Consider the following 22,179-nt stretch of genomic DNA (forward strand, 5'->3'; position numbering starts at 1 on the left):
TAGATTTATCCAAACCTTAAATAACCGAGTAAAACATCATAAATAAACTCTGTTATTATAAACATCGTCTGTTCGGAGACCGTGCAGCAGAAATACTTCCTGTTGTTTCCTCCTCCAGCCAGCAGGTGTCACTCTCTGGAAGCTGCCGGCCTTAAATCACCCCCTGTCCACATGGTGGCGCTAGTGAGCCAGTTACCTGAGTCAGGTGTGTTTCTGAACAAAGACCACAAACCGTCTGAAATTCTGATTTTAATTATTTTCTTATAAAACAAAGAGACATAAGAAATGATATAAAAACCAACAGAGAAACAAAAGCAAGAAGTTCTTCAGTTACAAACCAGAAAAATAATCACACCTGGAGTCAACCTGCAACCAGGTCAACCAGGCTGCTGCTGGGCAACCAGGTTGCTGGGCAACCAGGCTGCTGGGCTTAGAGTGCCGTTTGTGAAGTTACAGTAAGAAAATTAACAGCAATAATTTGCTTCGTCTTGTCATAAAGAAATCAATGTGGTTCATTTTTCAGTCATATTTTCATCATGTTCCTGTTTTTATAAATGTCAGATTCATATTGAATATTTAATTCACAAGCTAAATATTTAACTTGCTATCTAGCTCAAGCTAAATATTTGGTTAGCAAGCTAACTACTTAGCTAGCTCGCTAAATTTAGAGCTGAGTGAACCTGCAGCTCAGAGGAGGAGCTGTGCCTCGAAGGCGGGGCTAGGTCCAACCAGGCGCTTTTGCAGCTGAATGGTTGCCATGGAGATTAACGTATTTCTCAAACATCCATGAAAGAATCCAGGAATGTTTCTGATGATGGAGCATAACAAGATTCAAAGCTCAAAAAATCCATTTTACATGATGCTGTTTAGCTTCTATGATTATTTATTTTTTGTCATTAGTTTATCATTTTATTGCTGTTTCTTTTGCTCATAGAGAAATATTAGTTAATATGCAAATTGGCTTGTCATTAAGAGGAAGTGACATATCAAAATAAAGGCTGGGTTTTCGTCACCCAAGTCGTTTTTCTCCATCATCGATTCTTTTCCTCTCAGTTTCTGGATCAACATCCTGCTGGTTCAGAAAACAATTCAGATGATAATGAATCAATATTTGGTGAAAAACATTGAAGAATCAACCAAGAAACTAACTATGAATGACGTGGTGAAACCGACACGTTCTCTGTGACAGGCTGAACACACCAAACCAAATCATTGCTGTTCTTTTTTTTGCAGCAACTTTACAAATGGCAACCTGATTGTGGGGCAACTGGACGCGATTCAGCTGCTTCAGCTACAAACAGTCTGATAAAAAATGGCGGCGAGGCTCGGAGACGTTCCGGTCCGGAACTCCGAACAGAAACCGGAAGCTGCACCTGGACTCCAGGCTGCCGGTCAGATCCAGGTGGTCCGAACCGATCCGGACCCATCAGCACCGGGTCCGGATCTAGTCGGTCCGGTCCGGTTCGGTTCGGATGGTTTCCAGGCAGAACAGTTAGTTCTTTGGATGTTTGACTCCAGAACCGGAACCTCTCTGAGCCTCGCTCATCTTCAGTGGGCGGAGCCTGTGCTGTGATTGGTCGGATGGAGGCTGAAGAGTTTTCCTCCAACAGAAACGTTGTGTGGCCTTTTTTCTGGTTTTTGGATCAGAACCGGTTCCTTCCTGAACCCTGATGTTCTGATCATGACTGGGTTCCTTTTGCTTTCCGTTTCAAAATGTTTCCATGTTGGTTTTATTAGCGGCTCCTCAGACCAGGAAGGGAATCAGGTTTTCATGTTTGAAATGTTTTATTAATAGAAGAGCAGATTTAACAGATTATGTGGTCTCTATAGGCGACCCGGATCAGAACCGCTGGTCCAGATTAGAACAGCAATAAAAACCAAAACCACTAAAAACTAAATATTAAATATTTATTTTATTATATTTTAGATGAAAGTGTAGAAACTCAAACATTTTTCTGACTTTTATTGTGTAGAAACCGAAAGTGTAGAAACCCTGTCATGATGACTTCCTGTTTTATTTTGAAATTATGCTGGCCTCTGCGTGGTTCTTCATGGGAAGAAACCGGCCGGTACCGACCTGTTCCTGTTGGTGTTGGAGTGAAACTGCTCAGCTCCTGAAGCTAATCTGCCCGGCAACAGCGGTCACGATGCGTTCAGGTGAATCTGATCTACGAACTCCGTCCGGCCAGCGCGGCAGGAACTCCATCTTTAGTGCAATTAGCGGCTCAGCGGCTCCCCCTGCAGGCTACCCGCTCAGGTGCATGATGGGAAAAGGCCTCAGAGGTGGGGCTTGACCAGGCTCCGCCTCCAGAGGGAACCGGACCGACTCGGAGCGCCTCTGATGGAGTAAAGGTCCAAAGAACCGATGCCAGAACCGCTCTGAGTTCCGTCTCGTGGACTGGTTTGCTCCCAGTAAGAGGCCGAGCCAGCTGGGCGCTAGGACTCGGGTCGAAGGTCAAAGTATTTCTGAAAGAGATTCAGGCCATTACAAATCGACGCTACAAACAGTCTGACAACGTCTAACAGAACCAGAATCGGGTCGCACTGGGCGGGTCACACTGGGCGGGTCTAGAACCGGGCCGGGCCCACCGGTCCAGAACCAGAAGAGGGTCGGGTCAGGTCGGGCAGCGGATGAAGAGAAGCAGGAAGACTGGTGGTTCCGGTGTTATTGCTGCCGCCGCGGCTGCAGGAAGCTCCGCCCACCACGGTGAAGCGACGGCGTCCTCGCCGGTCACATGACCTCACCCCGCCCCGGGACGTGGTTTCCATGGCGACAGCACGCAGCAGCCCCGACTCCACTCTCTGAGGGCATAATCGGCTGCTGCTCCACCTGTCCGCAGGCCCCGCCCCTTCCATGTGGGCCGGCTCCGCCCACAGAGCAGAGAGGTTAGCGAAGAGTCCGGACGGCGTTAGGATCTGAGTTTTATAAAAACGGACATCACTACGAAAAAATGCATCAGCCGCTTCCAGATAAAGTGCTTGGTTACGTTGTTACGTTGTTTCCAGTTTCGTATTAAAATATCATCGTTTTCCCTGGAGTGAAACCATAGTAAACATGTTACACTAAAAATAAACTTCTGGAATGTCTCTGCAACAAGTCCCAGTTTGGTCAAGCCGAACTCGTCCCTGGAGCCTGAAACAGGAAATGTGGAGATGGTTAACTTCCTGTCTGCAGCTGAACGAGCTCATCAGTTGGCTAGCAGATTAATGAGCTCATTAACCAACTGGTAAAGCAACATGTTAATTAATTAATTAACCAGCTTGTTAAGAATCTCGTTATTGAGGTTAACCAGTTCGTTAACTCTGAGCTATTTAACGCTCAGCTCGTTAACTCTTAGCTCGCTAACACTTAGCTCGTTAACTCTTAGCTCGTTAACACTTAGCTCGTTAACTCTTAGCTCGTTAACACTTAGCTCGTTAACACTTAGCTCGTTAACTCTCAGCTCGTTAACTCTTAGCTCGTTAACTCTCAGCTCGTTGACACTCAGCTCGTTAACTCTTAGCTCGTTAACTCTTAGCTCGCTAACGCTCAGCTCGTTCATTCTCAGCTCGTTAACTCTTAGCTCTTTAATTCTCAGCTATTTAACGCTCAGCTCGTTAACACTCGGCTCGTTAACACTCGGCTCGTTAACACTCAGCTCGTTAACTCTTAGCTCGCTAACGCTCAGCTCGTTCATTCTCAGCTCGTTAACTCTTAGCTCGTTAACTCTTAGCTCGCTAACGCTCAGCTCGTTCATTCTCAGCTCGTTAACTCTTAGCTCTTTAACTCTCAGCTCGTTAACACTTAGCTTGTTAACTCTTAGCTCGCTAACGCTCAGTTCGTTAACACTTAGCTCGTTAACTCTTAGCTCGTTAACTCTCAGCTCGTTAACACTTAGCTCGTTAACTCTTAGCTCGCTAACGCTCAGCTCGTTCATTCTCAGCTCGTTAACTCTCAGCTCGTTAACACTTAGCTCGTTAACTCTTAGCTCGTTAACACTTAGCTCGTTAACTCTCAGCTATTAACGCTCAGCTCGTTAACTCTTAGCTCGTTAACTCTTAGCTCGTTAACTCTCAGCTATTTAACGCTCAGCTCGTTAACACTCGGCTCGTTAACACTCAGCTCGTTAACTCTCAGCTCGTTAACTCTCAGCTCGTTAACACTTAGCTCGTTAACTCTCAGCTCGTTAACTCTCAGCTAGTTAACACTTAGCTCGCTAACACTCAGTTCGTTCATTCTCAGCTCGTTAACACTCAGCTCGTTAACGCTTAGCTCGTTAACTCTCAGCTCGTTAACTCTTAGCTCGTTAACTCTTAGCTCGTTAACTCTCAGCTCGTTGACACTCAGCTCGTTAACTCTTAGCTCGTTAACTCTTAGCTCGCTAATGCTCAGCTCGTTCATTCTCAGCTCGTTAACTCTTAGCTCTTTAATTCTCAGCTATTTAACGCTCAGCTCGTTAACACTCGGCTCGTTAACACTCGGCTCGTTAACACTCAGCTCGTTAACTCTTAGCTCGCTAACGCTCAGCTCGTTCATTCTCAGCTCGTTAACTCTTAGCTCATTAACTCTTAGCTCGCTAACGCTCAGCTCGTTAACTCTCAGCTCGTTAACACTTAGCTCGTTAACTCTTAGCTCGTTAACACTTAGCTCGTTAACTCTCAGCTATTAACGCTCAGCTCGTTAACTCTTAGCTCGTTAACTCTTAGCTCGTTAACTCTCAGCTATTTAACGCTCAGCTCGTTAACACTCGGCTCGTTAACACTCAGCTCGTTAACTCTCAGCTCGTTAACTCTCAGCTCGTTAACTCTCAGCTCGTTAACACTTAGCTCGTTAACTCTCAGCTCGTTAACTCTCAGCTAGTTAACACTTAGCTCGCTAACACTCAGTTCGTTCATTCTCAGCTCGTTAACACTCAGCTCGTTAACACTTAGCTGGTTAACTCTCAGCTCGCTAACACTCAGCTCGTTAACACTTAGCTCGTTAACTCTCAGCTCGTTAACTCTCAGCTAGTTAACACTTAGCTCGCTAACACTTAGCTCGTTAACTCTCAGCTCGTTAAGTCTCAGCTCGTTAACTCTCAGCTCGTTAACTCTCAGCTCGTTAACACTTAGCTCGTTAACTCTCAGCTCGTTAACTCTCAGCTCGTTAACACTTAGCTCGTTAACTCTCAGCTCGTTAACACTCATCTCGTTAACACTTAGCTCGTTAACACTCGGCTCGTTAACTCTCAGCTATTTAACGCTCAGCTCGTTAACACTCGGCTCGTTAACACTCATCTCGTTAACACTTAGCTCGTTAACACTCGGCTCGTTAACACTCAGCTCGTTAACACTCAGCTCGTTAACTCTCAGCTATTTAACGCTCAGCTCGTTAACACTCGGCTCGTTAACACTCATCTCGTTAACTCTTAGCTCGTTAACACTCAGCTCGTTAACTCTTAGCTCGTTAACACTCAGCTCGTTAACACTTAGCTCGTTAACTCTTAGCTCGTTAACTCTTAGCTCGTTAACTCTCAGCTCGTTAACACTTAGCTCGTTAACTCTTAGCTCGTTAACACTCAGCTCGTTAATTCTCAGCTCGTTAATTCTCAGCTCGTTAACTCTCAGCTCGTTCATTCTCAGCTCGTTAACACTTAGCTCGTTAACTCTCAGCTCGTTAAGTCTCAGCTCGTTAACTCTTAGCTCTTTAATTCTCAGCTATTTAACGCTCAGCTCGTTAACACTCGGCTCGTTAACACTCGGCTCGTTAACACTCAGCTCGTTAACTCTTAGCTCGCTAACGCTCAGCTCGTTCATTCTCAGCTCGTTAACTCTTAGCTCATTAACTCTTAGCTCGCTAACGCTCAGCTCGTTAACTCTCAGCTCGTTAACACTTAGCTCGTTAACTCTTAGCTCGTTAACACTTAGCTCGTTAACTCTCAGCTATTAACGCTCAGCTCGTTAACTCTTAGCTCGTTAACTCTTAGCTCGTTAACTCTCAGCTATTTAACGCTCAGCTCGTTAACACTCGGCTCGTTAACACTCAGCTCGTTAACTCTCAGCTCGTTAACTCTCAGCTCGTTAACTCTCAGCTCGTTAACACTTAGCTCGTTAACTCTCAGCTCGTTAACTCTCAGCTAGTTAACACTTAGCTCGCTAACACTCAGTTCGTTCATTCTCAGCTCGTTAACACTCAGCTCGTTAACACTTAGCTGGTTAACTCTCAGCTCGCTAACACTCAGCTCGTTAACACTTAGCTCGTTAACTCTCAGCTCGTTAACTCTCAGCTAGTTAACACTTAGCTCGCTAACACTTAGCTCGTTAACTCTCAGCTCGTTAAGTCTCAGCTCGTTAACTCTCAGCTCGTTAACTCTCAGCTCGTTAACACTTAGCTCGTTAACTCTCAGCTCGTTAACTCTCAGCTCGTTAACACTTAGCTCGTTAACTCTCAGCTCGTTAACACTCATCTCGTTAACACTTAGCTCGTTAACACTCGGCTCGTTAACTCTCAGCTATTTAACGCTCAGCTCGTTAACACTCGGCTCGTTAACACTCATCTCGTTAACACTTAGCTCGTTAACACTCGGCTCGTTAACACTCAGCTCGTTAACACTCAGCTCGTTAACTCTCAGCTATTTAACGCTCAGCTCGTTAACACTCGGCTCGTTAACACTCATCTCGTTAACTCTTAGCTCGTTAACACTCAGCTCGTTAACTCTTAGCTCGTTAACACTCAGCTCGTTAACACTTAGCTCGTTAACTCTTAGCTCGTTAACTCTTAGCTCGTTAACTCTCAGCTCGTTAACACTTAGCTCGTTAACTCTTAGCTCGTTAACACTCAGCTCGTTAATTCTCAGCTCGTTAATTCTCAGCTCGTTAACTCTCAGCTCGTTCATTCTCAGCTCGTTAACACTTAGCTCGTTAACTCTCAGCTCGTTAAGTCTCAGCTCGTTAACTCTCAGCTCGTTCATTCTCAGCTCGTTAACACTTAGCTCGTTAACTCTCAGCTCGTTAAGTCTCAGCTCGTTAACACTCAGCTCGTTAACATTTAGCTCGTTAACACTTAGCTCGTTAACTCTCAGCTCGTTAACTCTCAGCTCGTTCATTCTCAGCTCGTTAACTCTCAGCTCGTTAACTCTCAGCTCGTTAACACTTAGCTCGTTAACTCTCAGCTCGTTAACTCTCAGCTCGTTAACATTTAGCTCGTTAACACTTAGCTCGTTAACTCTCAGCTCGTTAACTCTCAGCTAGTTAACACTTAGCTCGCTAACACTTAGCTCGTTAACTCTCAGCTCGTTAAGTCTCAGCTCGTTAACTCTCAGCTCGTTAACATTTAGCTCGTTAACACTTGGCTCGTTAACTCTCAGCTCGTTAAGTATCAGCTCGTTAACTCTCAGCTTGTTAACACTCAGCTCGTTAACTCTCAGCTAGTTAACACTTAGCTCGCTAACACTTAGCTCGTTAACTCTCGGCTCGTTCATTCTCAGCTCGTTAAGTCTCAGCTCGTTAACACTCAGCTCGTTAACACTTAGCTCGTTAACTCTCAGCTCGTTAACTCTCAGCTCGTTAAGTCTCAGCTCGTTAAGTCTCAGCTCGTTAAGTCTCAGCTCGTTAACTCTCAGCTCGTTAACTCTCAGCTCGTTAAGTCTCAGCTCGTTAACTCTCAGCTCGTTAACTCTCAGCTAGTTAACACTTAGCTCGCTAACACTCAGCTCGTTAACACTCAGCTCGTTAACACTTAGCTCGTTAACTCTCAGCTCGTTATGTGTTGATTCCTGGAGGACCCAGCAGGCAACAAGTTTCCAATGATTTTATGTATATATTAAAATATTAAAAGTCAATTTAAAGGTGGTTCTGGTTCTGGTTCTGATCAGATTTCAGTTCTGAGGGTGAGTGATCTGGGTTCAAGTTCATGTCTTAAGTCTCCTCTGCTGTGGAGCAGGAGGTCAGCAACAGGAAGTGACCTCAGGTGTTCTGCCTGCTGAGTCCTGGTCGGGTTGAAAGCAACATGGCGACCAAATCGAGGTGGAACAGAGACTCAAACACAGAGCTGCTGGAAGATTTTTATAAAAATATTCTCCATAAAAAAGTACAAAAGTAAAAAAGAAGGAAACATAAATAGTTCAAGCAGCAGCGTGATGATGATGATGATGATGATGGAGGTGATGAAGCATGCACTAGTGTTCATCCAGAGTTAGTCTGTTGTTAGCACGCAGCGGTGATGGCGGCTGACTTGGAGGCGGACTCGGCAAAGGGGGCGGGGCTTGGCGCGTGCAGCAGGCTGACGACCAGGAAGAGGGTGGAGGTGGGCAGGCAGACGCAGAGGAAGAGGACGACGTCTTCGCTGAGGCAGAGGACCAGGTCACTCTGCTCTGCCAGCACCCAGTCCACCAGCACCCCCACCAGCAGGCAATACACCTGGAACTCCTGAAGTTCCTCCCACTCCCCGCCCTCGCCCCAGTGTGGCCCCGCCCCCAACGCGGACGAGCTGTTCCGCCTGGCCACGCCCCCTCCAGCACCGCGATCACTCACCATGGGCTTCATCTCTGCCCCCTCCGACGCCGCCTCTTTCACCCGGCTCCGCCCACGTCCGCCCGCGCGCTCCAGCCGCCGACTGCTCTCCACGAACTCCTGCAAGGGTGGAGACATAAGAGACAGGTGAGGTCACCGTGGGGGCGGGGCAACAAGGAAACATTTACAGGACAAAGTGGGAACCTCAAAAACATAAAACCTGAATCGAACCTGATCAGACCTACCGTTACCTGATTGGATAAAAACATCAAAGGGCCGTGGCTTATTATTGGGAACCAATGGGAGTGTGGATGTCAAAGAAGCCTTCGTTGTTTGATCTCTTGCTGTTCTGGTTCAGTGACTTGTTCTGAATATAAATTGTTATTACAACTACTGGTCCCACAATGCACTGCAGGGACAGGAAGGAAACTCTGTGATGTCACACTTAGTACAATTTGATTGGATGAAGGAATAAACCTGAATCCAGGTTTATTCAGAGTTTCTGTAGAAAGACCCTTGTGGTTGCAGGTTCCCCGACAGCAGACCGCTAGCCAAACGCCACCGACCAACGCTGAGAAATGCAGCTTTTACCACCGCTGGATGCTATCGCTAGCCTGATGTGGAGCTGGAGACTCAGAGCCTGCAAGCCAAACCCACTGCAGCCGCTAGCCGAGGAGCTAACTCCTGGTTCCAAACACTGGTTAGCTAGCGCCATTTCTTTTCTCAGTTCTCAGTTCTGATGGCCGGGCAGTACAAATAGCTGAAGATAATTATTTTATGGGATTTTTTTTTATTTTTATGGTGTTTATATCAGTTCCGAACAGAGCAGGCTGGTAGCTTAAAGCTAACCATGGAGTTCAGCCTATTAAAACCTCAACCCATTGAGTGTTTTGGTCAATGATAGCCCGGTAAGTTTGGGTGTTATGGGTTTTTTCTTTCTCTTTGAAGTCAATAAGTAAAATGAAATATCCCCAAACCATTTCTAAAATGCCCTGTTTTCTTCTACCTAGCGGGAGCTTAGCTAGATGTGACTAAGCTCACCATCAGAGCTTTGTCCATGAAGAACTCCTTCCCAGGGCTGCCATCGTTGTACTTGGTGTCAATGGCGAAGCACAGGAACAGGACGTCCACCACGATCTCGAAGATGGACAGGAAGCAGTGGGCCACCAGGAAGGCGAAGAGGCAGACGATGATGAGCGGCAGCAGCCACTCGGCGTAGTCCCGCTGGTAGTTGAGGAGCAGGACGCCGGCGAATGCCGTGCACGTCATGATCAGAACCTGAGGAGACATGACATCCTGAAGCAAAGCTGTTGTCGTGACACCATGTCTCTCTAAGACGGTGGTGAGCAAAGTGAGTTGTGGAGGGCCGGCATCCTGCATGTTTTAATTCGATCCCTGGTTTAAAGCAGCTGGATCCAATGATGGCTCATTAGAAGAACATTGACCTGCAGAGGAGGTTTTACTACCTGCAGGGAGAGAACTGAAACATGCGGGATCCCGGCCCTCCAGGATATGCCTCTGATCCGTTCGGACCAAACGCCTCACCTTCCCCAGGAAGAGCACAAAGTCTCCCACGGCGTTGATGGTGGCGACCCGCAGCGCGTTCTCTACCAGGATGACGAAGGCATCCCGGGCCGACGTGCAGAAACTGGTACTGTTGATGGCAGTGGCTGCGTATGCATTCTGGGAAACAAATAACGGCAGTGAGGGTGGCGTTGCCAGAACCTGCGCGCGGGGGTAGGGCGGTCCGTTACCTGGTTCAAGTAGTTGAGGCACTTCTCCAAACACCACAGGCAGCAGATGCAGGACTTCAGCAGGCAGCGGGCGCACACGTTCTCCTGGAGACAACAGGACACAGTTACCACGGCAACCCGCTGAGCTCAACCAGATCCGGGCGGCGGCGAAGCGGATTGCATACCCGTCCTTTCAACTGGTTGTGGACGTACATCAGGACGAGGCGGGGGATCTTCACTAGCGTGATGATGAAGGACCCCTTAGCAACGGTTCCTAGGTGGTACCGGACCAGCCTCAGAACCGACGACAGGATGGGCGTCACCGGCAGCCGGTTCTTATCCCTGCAGACAGAAGGTTCTGATTGGCATTTGGACCCGGACTTGCAGGCGAACCGAGCCGCCACACTCACCTGGTGAAGTAGTAGGTGACAACGGCGCCAGCGACAGTCATCTGCTGGCAGGCCAGGATGAACTCGCTGATCCAGACCAGACCCACGGCGTGGTACCAGGTAAGGTACTGCAGCGAGCCCGTCAGCCGGAACTCCGTCAAGCCCGTCTCCTCGTTCTGCTCCGGGTTCCCTGCACAGCACCACAACAAACCGCTTAGCTGCTGCTCTGGCCAGCAGGGGGCAGCCACTGTGATCCCTCTGAGGATCAGCAGGAAGGCAGGGGGCGGAGTCTAATGGAGAGTTATTTTGCCATTTCCATCAACAGTTTATAATATGATACTCTAATATGCGCATTAAAAAAACATTGATGGAAACATGGCTAGCTTGGCTCTTTAATTTTGTTGGTGTTTTATTTTTCTTCATGTCCATTTCTTCTATTCTACTGTATTCTATTAATATATGTAAGTAATTTACTGACAGGAATGTAATATAAACTTGTTGAGTATGTATACTTGTTTAGCTATAGTTATGAGAACTGTCTCCAGATGACCAACACTGCGAGGACATCCGTGGTTGTGAGGACATTTTCCCAAGAACAACCAAAGGAAAACATCCTGTGTGTTTTAATAAGGTGTGACTAATTCACACCGTAGTCAGTAACTAAGGTGTGAATTAAGTTTAAGGTAGGATTAGCTATAAACTCAAGGTTTAGGGAAAATTTTGGCTTAGGCTAAAGAAATGAAGTGTGTATGTGTTTGTGTGCGTAGGTGTGTGAGGACCAACCGGTGGTTCCCAGGAAGAGCAGCACCAGGATCCAGTAGACCCAGAAGAGGAGCAGGGCGAGGAAAGTGATGAAGGGCTGCAGGGTGAGCAGCGGCAGGTGGATGAAGACTTTTCCTGCGACGTGGAACAGAGCGATGGTGAGCGCCACGCGCTTCCTCATGAAGAGCATCAGCAGCAGCAGGATGATCTGTACACACACACACACACACACACACACACAGAGACATTCAGAGCTACAGCACTGGCTCTGCATTTTCTGGTTCTGGTTCGGTACGTACGGTGAAGATGGTGGCGGCGGCGGCGTAGACCAGCAGCGCCTGGCCGCCGTCACGCTGCCCCTCCGGTGCCTCCTGTTTGGTCTCCTTGGGGTCCTTGGAGGACGTGTCGTTGGCATACAGACGGTGGTCGATGTAGAACCACCAGAGGACGCTGGTCCCCGCTGAGACACAAACACAACGTCACACAGGAAGTGACCTCACCTGTCCCACAGCACAAAGGAAGTGACCTCACCCAGGGAGCCCAGCACCACCAGCGAGGTAAGGATCCAGACCAGCACGGCCGAGATGTAGCGGATGATCACCATGAGGACCATGGACAGTGCTGGAAACAGGACACAGCGGTCAGGCTACAGGAACTACCGTCACAGCAAGGAGGAAGTGACATCATGGCTGCCGGTGCTTACCTAAGGCGAGGACACAGAGTCCGACGATGATCTCTTTGCTGGCGGCGACGCCGGCGATGAGGCGATGCAGGACGCTGCTGTCACCCACGAAGGTCACCACCGCCTCGGCGAACCTGGCGTAGCACGACATGTCCACCGGCGTGCAGCGGTTGAAGAGCGGCAGCGGCTTGCTGGGACACACAGGTCAGAGGTCAAGGGTCAGAGGTTAGAGATCAGGGGCAGATAGCAGAAAGCGCCACCTACCTGCGGGGGACGGGAAGCTTGGGACACCTGGCGAGTCGCTCCGGTAGCGCCGGGTAACGATGAGCCGGCAACTCATAGGAGCAAAGCTCCGAACCTGCAAACATGGAGGATGAGCTCATCATCATCATCATCAAGATCATCATCATCTCCATCATCTCCCCTCAGTTAGCACAGCTCCAGCACCGAGTGAAGAAACGCTGTGGCTCATGGAAACACTGAGCCAGGATCAGTTCCTGCAGAACAGGAAGCTGCTGCAGCTTAAGGTGAGGCCCAGGTGGGCGTGGCCAGGTGGGCGTGGCCAGGTGGGCGTAGCCACGGGTTGGCTCACCATTGGTCATGGCGAACCTCTTCAGGTCCTGGTGGGTCTTCAGCTCCTCGGGGGGGCACAGGGACACACACAGAGCCATGGACTTGATTTTCCTCTGGACGATGTCGATGTTGCAGGGATCCAGGAAGAAGACGAACCTGCAGAGGGCAGCAGAGAGTCAGGTGAGAACGCACCGCCCTACAGGTGACCCTCTCTGACCAGTTGGACCAGAACCAACAGAACCAGTAGAATGTGGACATGAAAACAAAGAGACAAAGAAATTGAAAGAAATGGAAAACTGAGTGGGATAACCAGAACCAGACAGAACCACAGCGACCAGATCCAGAACTGGACCTCAGACGTCCTTCCAGTCCTCAGTCTGTTTCTGCTGTCTGTCCAACAGATCCATCATCCTGAACGTCTCAGGAAATCGACCTGAGCTGATCGGCCTCCTGCAGGTGGAGCTGCAGGTAAAAATAGACTGTGTGTGTGTGTGTGTGTGTGTGTGTGTGTGTGTGTGTGTGTGTGTGTGTGTGTGTGTGTGTGTGTGTGTGTGTGTGTGTGTGTGTATAAGCAGCTCTGCTGATGAGTCACAGCTTTCACCATCTGTCAGCATAAAACACTCCCACAGGACCTTGAATGCACCGTGTGTTCAAGTGCCAGAAGGAGCCACAACACTGAAGCTATTGTCACAGAGCTGAAGTAATACTACAGTATCACAGAAATACTATGGTAATACTATAGTAATATCACAGTATTACAGTTATACTACTGCAGTAATACTACAGCAACATTGTAATACTCTAGTACTACTTTCTTACTTTATTACTCTGTAGCCTTACAGCACCAGATTACATAGTAAGTCACTACACTAACACTATCCAGCTTATTCCTGGGAGGCTTACTGGGGAAACTGGGGAAACTGGGGAAACCATTATGGGTCTTACTTCCGGCGCCACCAGAAGTAGCACTATTTCACTGTAATTTGTAGGTTTTTTGCTAATCTATATTCAAAGTTACATCTCTCTTTTTGGTTATGATACAATATTTAGTAAAACTTGTTCACGGACACACCGTCTGCTATCAGAGCTGCTCAGTACAGAGGATCTAATTATAAGTTTAGTCACAGGGAGCGACAGGAACACAGCGTTAAGTTTTGTAAGGTGAATTAGCAGCGCAGCTCGTTTCTCTGAAGAACTGACAGTGATAAAGAGAAAAGCAGAGAAGCTGCTCAGAGATCTGAGCTGCAGGTTTGTGCCGACAGAATAAAACACCAGAACTACATAATATTAGCTTGGGGTGAATTTGATTTTTCGTTTGAATTTAAAGAATAATAAAGTTCATGATCTGAGTCTTCATCATTATGTTGGGGCCAGCAACATTTATTTATAAGACAAAATAAAATATCTGGGTTTATTTAGTCCCAGAACCAGAACCGCGAGGTTCTCCGGTGATGAGTGTCGCTGATTGGAGAAATAACCGCAGCTGCTGCGCTTCAGACCGTAATACGGAGAATCTCCCCACTGGACCAGAACCGAACCGAACCGAACCACACATTAACCTGTTATAGAGAACAAGTTGCCAATGGAAAGTGTCTTAAGATGCCTTTGTGGAGCTCAGTAACTGTCGATTGTTCTCTTCTAATAATCAGAGCAAGTTTAGTTTGTGGCAGCAACAGGTGTGTGTTGAACGGCTCCCAAAACAAAAGCAAAAACAAAAAGAATTTGGCTAAAACGTCTAAACCTGAACAGAAGAACCCAAAATGCTTTATGTGCTCAATTCATTGTGTGGACAAAAAAACCAAGGGAAGAAAACCTGAATCTGCAACTGAGTCAGTGAATTAGCTAACTATGCTAGTGCGGGTAGCTAACTATGCTAGTGCGGGTAGCTAACTATGCTAGTGCGGGTAGCTAACTGTGCTAGTGCGGGTAGCTAACTATGCTAGTATGGGTAGCTAACTATGCTAGTGCGGGTAGCTAACTATGCTAGTATGGGTAGCTAACTATGCTAGTATGGGTAGCTAACTATGCTAGTACGGGTAGCTAACTATGCTAGTATGGGTAGCTAACTATGCTAGTGCGGGTAGCTAACTATGCTAGTATGGGTAGCTAACTATGCTAGTATGGGTAGCTAACTATGCTAGTATGGGTAGCTAACTATGGTAGTGCGGGTAGCTAACTATGCTAGTATGGGTAGCTAACTATGCTAGTATGGGTAGCTAACTATGCTAGTATGGGTACCTAACTATGCTAGTATGGGTACCTAACTATGCTAGTATGGGTAGCTAACTATGCTAGTGCGGGTAGCTAACTATGCTAGTGCAGGTAGCTAGCTATGTTAGTGTGGGTAGCTAACTATGCTAGTGCGGGTAGCTAGCTATGCTAGTGCGGGTAGCTAACTATGGTAGTGCGGGTAGCTAACTATGCTAGTATGGGTAGCTAACTATGCTAGTATGGGTAGCTAACTATGCTAGTGCGGGTAGCTAACTATGCTAGTATGGGTAGCTAACTATGCTAGTGCGGGTTATTTACGGCCATTTCTTCAAGTCCCCATCCCTCCCCGCAATAGCTGTAGGTAGCGGTAAAACAATATTGCCACAACTTAAGCTTTGACAGCTGCTGTTCCCACATATTTTACAGGATAAAACCTCTGTGGGAAGCCGGTTAGTGAATTGCTACCATGTAAACAAATGGCGGTTCCGGTTAGTGGCGGAAGTTGCGCCCATAAATCATGTAAATCCTCATGGTGACTAGGAATAAGGTGGATAGCACTGCTACTGTATTACTGTAGTATCATTGTAGTACTACTGCAGTATTACTGTAGGATTACACAGTACTGAGGAGCAATGAAACTCTGCAGTCGGCTGCAGAGCAGCAGGAAGTTCTGCTCACTGGAAAACATCTCAGACGTCAAGGTCAGAGGTCAAAGAAATGATCAGAAACCCCAGAGCTCCAGCTCAGATTCTATAGACCTCAGTTAATAGGTCAAAGGTTGTGACCCTGAACCAAGATGGCAGCTTGGAAGGGTTGAAAGAGAAAACCTCTTGTTTAGAAACAAGATGGCCACCAGACTGAGGTTAGCACTCATGCTCTTAGCTGAGTGTCTTGAATAGCGTGTTGAAAGAATACCGCAGCTAGGAGTAATGGAACAGAACCAGGATGGACAGAACCAGGATGGACAGAACCAGGATGGACAGAACCAGACTCAGCAGATCAGAACCGCTTAGCAGTTGTGAAGCACGATGGTGGAGGGGAGATTGATTGGTCTAGTCAAAGTCTGGTTGCACCTTCAGGGAGCTGAGCAGAACGTTGGCTCATAACAGAACCGATGGCACCTCGGACCATCCAGAACTCCTCATTCTGGTTCTGGTTCCAGTTCTGCTCAGTGAACACTCACTTCCTGTCGGTGTGGTCCAGCCCGCTCAGCTGCACGCCTTCGATCCGCTCGTTACGCCGGCCGCAGGTGTTGCCGTAGCTGTCGTAGCCGAAGACGAGGCGAGCGGCGCCGCCAGTGGCGATGGTGAAGCCACAGATGCTGCCCTGCAGAACACCATCAGAACCTCATCAGAACTGTACCAGAACCACATCAGAACCTCATCAGATTACTCCATCACTCCATCTGATGGATCTGAACCCCAACCAAACATCAACACTGACTGGAATCATCTATGTCAAACCTCCAGCCAATCAGAGCTCAGTGGGAGGAGCTGTGAGCCAATCAGAACCCATCTGGACGCTGTAAAATTCTGCTGTGGTGTGTAGCAGACTGCATCTCCATGACAGATGGATTAACCTGAACCCTGCGGGGGTTCTGTTGGGCCTGTTGTTGACCAGCAGCGGCCCGGTAACGGCTCGGTTGGACCTTCGGTTCCACTGGGTGGAATGATTGTCGTAAATACAGATTCTGGTTCAGGTGTTAAAAACCGTATCAGCAAAAACCTGCGCTCTTTGCTGTCCCTGAATGCAGCATCAGTCCTGCCCGTGAAGGACGGGTCAGGAAGATGTTTGGGGGTCACCGGATGTTGATATTCAGATAAAGAATCTGCTGGTGACAAAAACTGAGATGGATTTGGATCATTAATGTTTCTGAGGAAGCATCAGGGTCAGACGGAGACGGAACTACTTTTCTGTTGCACCACATCCTGCAGAATGAAGCTGCTTTTATAGAAATACACCTGGAGGCGTCACGCATTTCTACCCACAGATCCACCTGAAGTTCTTCCTCCATGTGAACAGGTAAATGTGGTGCCACACCCTGAATTACCAACACACTGTACACACCTGATGGTCATGTATTAAAGTAGTTTTATAGTAGTTATAGTACCAGTGGATTATTACAGTCATGTTACAGGAAAGCTGCAGTACTGCAGAAGTATTTAGAGTACTACAGTACTCTGTAGGCAGCATCTGTCTGGTTGGCTCTGCTGTATCACAGCGGTATAACAGTAACGGTACTGATCGCGGCTGTATTCAATCGGCGGTATTATGGTCTGTCTGTGGTTACCATGCCGACGCAGAAGACTGTGAAGAGCAGGAACCAGGGCAGGTCGGTGCAGCTCCGGTCCTCCAGCGGTCTCCATTCTCTCTTTGTCCGCTGAAACAGACACAAAAACGGTCACAGTGAGCGCTGAGCGGGGCCTGTGGGACCGGACCGGGCCGGGCCCAGCCAGCTGGGTTCCTCCATTAACCCGAACCCTGCGGGGATTCGGTTGGGCCTGTTGTTGACCAGCAGCGGCCCGGTAACGGCTCGGTAACCGAGATGCTGTAATTGGATTAAGGAGCTGCTGGCCGTAATCCCAGCTCGGATCGGGCCTTTCTGCCCCAGAACCAGTCTCCATCCCGTTACAGTGTCAGCCCACAAAGTAGAACACACACCGGAGCGGAGCGAACCGGACCGGACCGGACCGGGCCTGCTTACCTCCGCGCTCCCGCAGCATCCCATTGCAGTCAGGATGGACGCGCCCGGAGCTTCACGGAGCTTCACGCAGCCTCAGCTCGGCAGCAGCGGGGGTCTGAGGCTCTGCAGGCGGGGTGAGGAGGCGGGCGGCCCCGGGGGAGGCTGGGTCCGGACGGTCAGACGGAGCGCTCCGGTCCGCTCAGCATGCCACGGTGGGAGCCTTCTCCGATGACCGAACCGAGCTTGGATTAACGGCCGAGGATTTGTCCGCCACACATCCTGGTGGACTGACAGGTGCAGCGGCCATTCATCTCATTGCGCGTGCGCAGTGAGCGGCCGTGCGGAGCGGCGCTGCAGCTGCAGTACCTGCTGTGACCACTGAGCGGACAGTAACTGCAGGGTGGCGCTGTTTTCGTCGAACCAGTGGAGTCCTGAACCTCCTGGTTCTTTTCTAACGGTCAAAGAGAACCGACTACCCGAACCCAGGGGCCCTGCAGAACCCGCCGGTCCACCTGTGTCCACATGTCCCAGCTTCCTTCAAACCCACCAGAAATGAAACCTGTTCAGGACTAACACCTGAGCCATAACCCTGAACCCTGCAGCATAAAAATCCTGACAGATCAGCATTTACTGTAAAAATTATTCAAGTATAGATACAAGCATAAACATTTTCATGCTCATCCCTCAGGCTGTTTGTTTACTTGATCTTTAATCCACTACAGATCTGCTGTTGTTCATGGAGAAGCAACATTCAACTTCTATGCACCACAAATCTGGAACAAACTTCCAGAAAACTGAAAAACAGCCAAAACCCTGAGTTCCTCTAAACCCAGACTAAAACCCAGCTGGTCAGAGTTGCTCTTGAACCACAATAAATGGAACATTGATCAATATGTCTGATGTGTATTGATGATGTCTGATCAACATGTAATATTTGTCACTGGCTTCTCAGCTGTCAACTGTGTGTTGTCTTATGATTTTTTATTTTTGTGTTTATGAAGTAAAGCAATTTGAACTGCCTTGAAGCTAAATTGTGCTACTCAAAATAAAGTTGATTGATTGATATTTCCCAGGATGACGGTCATTTTTCAAGACGTCATTTTAAACTAATTGTTGTCATAAAATGTTTCTCATTTTAATAACTTGAATAAACTTGAACTTTAACCGCACTGCCGCTTTTGTTTCCCCTGTGGGACCATGAGTGAGATGGAAGTGCGTCACCAGTTTGGTTTTCTATCGCTTAGTTTATGTCGTCTTGTTGATTTTAAATCTCGGTTACAACATGAAGTAAAATCAGAAAAGGAGAACTGCTTGTTGAGAGAGTTTAACTCCAGTTCTCAACAGGAAGGAGGTGGAAATAAACGACACTCGTAATGGTTAGCATTAGCTTCTGAAGCTAACGTTTTGGTTAGCTGTGCCCACCTGTGGCAACAGCTTCTTCATTACAATCATTTTGAAAAATGTCCAACAGAAAAAAAAACAAGAAAATATATAAAATTTATATAATTCAAAATATGTAGGCTATGATTTCACACCAAACACATTTACCTATTTGTGTTTTTAGTGCAGAAATTTATTTTCCATGACAACCTTGACGGCCATTTTGAAAAATCAAAAAAGTATCGGTTAATATGATTTTTATGTTTTAAGTTATGTCTTCATTGCATAAGTATTCAGCAGTGATAATAATTGGCAAATTTTGTGTTACAATAAATTTTCCTTAATGACCATGGCGGCCATGTTGAATCTTTCATTGGCCAACGTTACTTTTTTAAAAAGCCAGCTCCTGGGAACATCGGAGCCAAGTTAGGTTCTTCTGTCTGCATGTGAGATGTTTTGATGAGATACTAAATGACCTTCAGATCAGATTTAGACACACAGACCACTGGGGTCTGATCCCACCTGGTGCTGCCGCAGACGGACCGGGCCAACCTGCCGGGTCCAGAACACACAACAGGATCCAGAGATGCAGCTTTGAGTGACTCTGAGAACTGCTGCAGCGTTTAAAGAAGTCACGTCTTTGTTTTACTTCTTAATCAACACAGAGCTCACTGTTCATGGCCTCCACCAGGCACCACACACTGTACACACACACACACACACACACACACACACACACACACACACACACACACACACACACACACACACACACACACACACACAGTAGTAACTGAGGACAGTGTTTGAAGTAGCTGTAAGGAGAACCTCAGGTAGATAATTTAACACAAACATCAGCTGCTGTGAGGCATTCACTGAACTCAGGATAAATCATACACATCTTGATAGCTAACTTTGTAAAGGGAACTAATCTACTGATCTTACATCTCAGGAGAACCGTTGAAGATCGGACCAACTTCAGTTTGTTACCTTCAATTCAGATCTTCACCACAGACCAGACTGCTCCACCAAGTAATTCAGAACTAAAACCAATAAAGAAAGAATTACTGTAAAATATGTCTAAGTCGATTTTAAACTAACTTAAAGCTAATTACGCTATCTTCAAGCTAATTTTAATATATTTCATAGACTATCAACTAAAGGTAAACCAGCTTGCAGCTAGCTGTAAGCTATATTTAAGCTAAATGTAAACCAGCTGACAGCTAGCTGTAAGCTATATTTAAGCTAAATGTAAACCAGCTAACAGCTAGCTGTAAGCTTATATTTAAGCTAAATGTAAACTAGTTTGCAGCTAGCTTACAGATTTGTTTTATTATTCTATCAGTCTCTGTCCTCGATATAACTTACTAAACAAACAATAAAACAACTTTGAACTTAAACCTTTTTGGCTTTAGCAGCCTTTATTTATAGTTACCAGACAGGAAATGGACAGCAAAGGTCTGAAGGTGGGAATCAAACCCCCGGACGGCTCCACGGAGGACTGTAGCGTCACCATGTGTAGCGCTTGCTGCACTACACAACGGCCCTTAAACTTGCATCTTAACTTTGAGCTAACTTTCAATAACTAGTCTGACTTAAAACAAACTTGAGGTATTACGCTAGCTGTGTGCTAATTAAATTCATTTTAGGTAAATTCTAAACTAGTTTAGATATAAATCAACTGTAAACTGACAATAAATTACGTTTAAGCGAATTGTAAACAAACTTAAATAATCTTTTAACTTTAAGCCTGCTTTACTGTAACATATCATAACTCCATCATATCATAACTGTGCCATAAACTGTACTTTAAGGCACAGTTATGATAAACTAAATGGCAATACTGGTGGGTTGCTTGGTCAACTGGTCAGTTGATCAATCGGTCGGTCAGTCGGTTGGTTGTCGTCTGAGAAATCAGAAATCTCAAGAATAGAGGAGGACCGGGTTGATTCAGCTCAGGTTGGATCAGGAGTTCCCCTGGACTGGGTCTGCCCAGAACTGTTTATCTGATCCGACTCCTGTTCTGACAGAACCAGCTATGCTTCTGCTAAACCTTCAGACTTCAAACTCAGTAGAGGAACCAATTCCCTCTGCAGAACTCAACAGAACTCTACAGAACCCAATAGAACCAGCAGTAAGCAGACCTACATAACAACAGTTAAACAGAGATCTGTTCTCAATACTTCACCTTTTGTCTGAGTCGGACCTGCTGCTGAGAGGCTGAAGAGATCCGCTTCGAATCCATGCTGGATCCAGGTTTGGATGGTTCCGGTGGCTCTGATGGACCCAATGGTTCTGGTGGTTGTGATTCACCAGCAGAATCCTGGTGCTGCTGTCAGACTGAGAACAACAGTGATGTGGGTCTGATACACAACAGAGCTTTTGTTTAGTTGTTGACTGTTGTACCAGGCTGAACACTGTGTGTGTGTGTGTGTGTGTGTGTGTGTGTGTGTGTGTGTGTGTGTGTGTGTGTGTGTGTGTGTGTGTGTGTGTGTGTGTGTGTGTGTGTGTGTGGCAAATGAACGCTAGAAGACTGACAGAAATCCCACACTTTGAGTGTAGCAGTGCCTCCTGCTGGTTGTGTCAAACCTGAACACCTCATACTGAGTGTCTGGTTCATCTGGAGACGTGAGGGACACATGGAGACGTGAGGGACACATGGAGACGTGAGGGACACATGGAGACGTGAGATCCGGTCGCCATCTTGTCACTCTTCGTCCTCCGCATTTGAGGACAGTGTCTTCACTCAGAGACACTTTTGCCTGACAGACCACAAGGTGGCGCTTTGGTTGCGTGTGTGAATAGAAGTTTTGAGTAGGAGCAGCAAAGCCTTCTGGATGTTGTAGTCCAGGTAAACCACTGGAACCACTGGATGTTCTGATCCATTTCTGAGGAGAGAAATTACATCCAATATTTCTGTAAGCAACGATCGCGATTCAAAAACTAAAACTTTTAAAAACTTCTCAATCAAGAAATAAGTTTTAAGAGCAACATTGATCCAGTTTGCTATTGACTGATGTTGGCAATGCGACCAGATGACGACCAATCAGAGCAGCAGCAGACTGGGAGGGGCGGGACTCTAACATCTGCTGGTTGATCCCAGTTCAGGGACTGGTTTCACTGGTGGAGAGCAGAGATGGAAATAACAAGAGCAAGAAATAAAAAGCTGTTGATGACGAGCTGTGGCTGCAGGAAGCTAAAAGGAAGCAGCGCAGCAACGCAACAACAAAGAAGGTTTAGTTGTCTTACAGTGTAAAGTGAACTAAAAATGTAGTTTAAATTTAACTAGCTGGTTTC

The 22,179-nt window shown here is 47.1% G+C and overlaps 1 protein-coding gene across 2 annotated transcripts; it reads right to left on the reverse strand.

Moving 5' to 3' along the window:
* Positions 1-234: 234 nt before the first annotated feature.
* LOC102234135 (choline transporter-like protein 1) lies at positions 235-21,219 on the reverse strand. Of its 2 annotated transcripts, none has more exons than XM_023328118.1 (16): positions 21,071-21,219; positions 17,110-17,199; positions 16,003-16,145; positions 12,628-12,764; positions 12,300-12,393; positions 12,057-12,226; positions 11,885-11,974; positions 11,653-11,813; positions 11,375-11,561; positions 10,613-10,781; positions 10,388-10,544; positions 10,224-10,307; positions 10,015-10,152; positions 9,511-9,747; positions 8,491-8,589; positions 235-3,133 (listed from the first exon to the last, which is right to left on the reverse strand). In XM_023328118.1, exons 1-16 carry the CDS (start codon positions 21,125-21,127, stop codon positions 3,110-3,112), a joined length of 2,037 nt encoding a protein of 678 aa, XP_023183886.1. In that variant the 5' UTR covers positions 21,128-21,219; the 3' UTR covers positions 235-3,109. The 2 variants fall into 2 exon arrangements, with proteins under 2 accessions (XP_023183886.1, XP_005812330.1); XM_005812273.3 differs by lacking the exon at positions 21,071-21,219 and adding an exon at positions 17,524-18,687.
* Positions 21,220-22,179: the final 960 nt, after the last annotated feature.

Source organism: Xiphophorus maculatus, chromosome 23 (assembly GCF_002775205.1).
Source record: "Xiphophorus maculatus strain JP 163 A chromosome 23, X_maculatus-5.0-male, whole genome shotgun sequence".
NCBI lineage: Eukaryota > Metazoa > Chordata > Actinopteri > Cyprinodontiformes > Poeciliidae > Xiphophorus > Xiphophorus maculatus.